At 49.4% G+C, this 2,047-nt stretch overlaps 1 protein-coding gene across 1 annotated transcript; it reads left to right on the plus strand.

Annotated features, from left to right (window-relative positions):
- Nucleotides 1–240: 240 nt before the first annotated feature.
- On the plus strand, nt 241–2,041 carry LOC121963871 (protocadherin gamma-B7-like; the record flags this gene model as incomplete). The annotated part of the gene is made up of 2 exons (XM_042514111.1): nt 241–490; nt 1,914–2,041. Coding segments are annotated over 2 exons (378 nt in total), but the record flags the coding sequence as incomplete, so codon positions are not given.
- Nucleotides 2,042–2,047: the final 6 nt, after the last annotated feature.

Below are 2,047 nucleotides of genomic sequence, written 5' to 3' on the forward strand. Positions count from 1 at the left end.
TTTCATGTCACATTTTCATGGCAGAGTAGCTTCTAAGTGTCCTCAGGAGCAGAAAGGCAGCCCGAGGTGTGATTATTTAGATCTCCGTGTCTGTGAGATCTCGTCGGCCGGCCGGCTCTGCTCAGGTGTGCGTGACACTGATATTTTCCTCCGTGTCATTTCCTGTCGATTCACGCTCTCTCTGCTCAGAGAACGAACAGACACACATCACGTACACCTCACCTCCTCTCTCTCTGTCAGACCGTCAAGGCCACGTCCCCGCTCGGCGACCCCCGGGTGACCTACAACCTGGAGGAGGGTCAGGTGCCGGAGACCAACATGCCGGTGCGCTTCTACATCAAACCGAACCGGGCGGACAGCTCGGCGTCCATCCTGGTGGCCGAGAACCTCGACTACGAGACCACGCGCTTCTTCACGCTCAGGGTGCGGGTCCAGAACGTCGCAGCTGTGCCGCTGGCATCGTTCACCACCGTCTACGTCAACGTGACAGGTGAGACAGGGAGGAGTGTGTGTGTGTGTGTGTGTGTGTGTGTGTGTGTGTTTCCTCAATGTTATTATTAACAATTATCATTCTGAGGAAATCCAACTTCGCATATATGAAAATACTAAAGTAAAGACCAAACTTTGCACATCGGTCCAGTCTCATGACAAACCTCCTCAGCTGCAGACACAAGCCGAGCGTCCTGATGGCAACATTCAGAACGTGAGATTAACTGTGATTTCACATTTTTGAATGAAAATGTAATGTGATATGTTAACAAAACAAAAAAAAAGGTAAGCAAAAAAATTGAACATTTTTGGTGTTTATAGAGAATGTTACCCGAACTTTAGGAAGAATGTTTAAGGATCTTAAAAACAAAAACGTTGCGGCTGAAAATGTTCCTAAAACATTGCTTTGGTTGCGGCGTACCGTTCTCAGAACGTTTTGCGAGCTGTGAAATCCTCGAGTCGCTCTTCCAATTCGTCGGCTGCTTTCTCTGAATCACTGAACCGTCACGTAAACGGATGACAATCAAATCTAATTTCTCATTTTTGTACTTCTGAATATTTAACTCTTCGTGTGATCTCAAAGAGGACAGACCGAATCAAACACCTGACGCAGCTAAATGAACAGCATTCATATTTAAGCAGCTCCTCTGCCCTTAAAGCGGGCGCCGTAATTGTTTCTGACTCGTTTGAAGACTCGGAGCTGGTTTGCTCTGCCGTGGAGCGTCTCGGTTCAGACGCGACCGGCCGAGGACGAGGACAGACGGAGTAATAACGAGACAGACGACAGAGAGCGCGACGTGGACAATAATGAAGTGCGGCTCACTTTCCCGGTGAACGGCGGCGGCTGAGCTCCGCGCCGCCTCGCTTCAGCACTGACTCATTTCCCAGTCAGCACCTGCAGGCGGCGGAGGGACGAGAGGACTGACTTTGACTGGCTTTGAACAAACCCACAGCGGACGCTGTAATTGGCTTAGCGGAGCTTGAAAGTGAGCTGACAAGCTGCTTTGTGGACTCTTGACGGCGTTGCGAGGATAATTCCTCACTAATAACTGGCGTTTCATTAGCAAGCGGAGACGCCGTCCACGTCCACCGTCTGATGGACTTCAGCTCATCCGGTTTCCCTCTTTTCTCTGCTTCTTCTGTCTGGTTTTAATCTCCTTTTTTGGTGTAAATGTTGCAGAAAGCACAAACTTTCCTGCATTTTTCAGTCCTTCTGTCTGCTTTCTTTCTGGCGTTTCTCTGCTTCGTCTTCTTCTTCTTCTTTGTTTGTTTCTTGCCTTCTCTCCGTCAGTTTTTAATCCACGTTAATCAGCTTTCATGGCTGTGACAGTCTGCATGTGTTCTGCTGCCAGATCCTAAAACAACAAAACACCAAAGATAAATTTAGACACAAATGTTTCTCTCTTTTCTTTTTCCTCCGTCAGACGTCAACGACAACGTTCCTTTCTTCCTGTCGTCCACGTACGAGGCCACGGTCCCCGAGGGGGCGCAGATCGGCACGTCGGTGGCTCAGGTGTCGGCCACAGACCTGGACTCCGGACTGCACGGGATGGTGAGA

The sequence above is a fragment of the Plectropomus leopardus genome, unplaced genomic scaffold, assembly GCF_008729295.1.
Source record: "Plectropomus leopardus isolate mb unplaced genomic scaffold, YSFRI_Pleo_2.0 unplaced_scaffold13022, whole genome shotgun sequence".
In the NCBI taxonomy this organism is placed as follows: Eukaryota; Metazoa; Chordata; class Actinopteri; order Perciformes; family Serranidae; genus Plectropomus; species Plectropomus leopardus.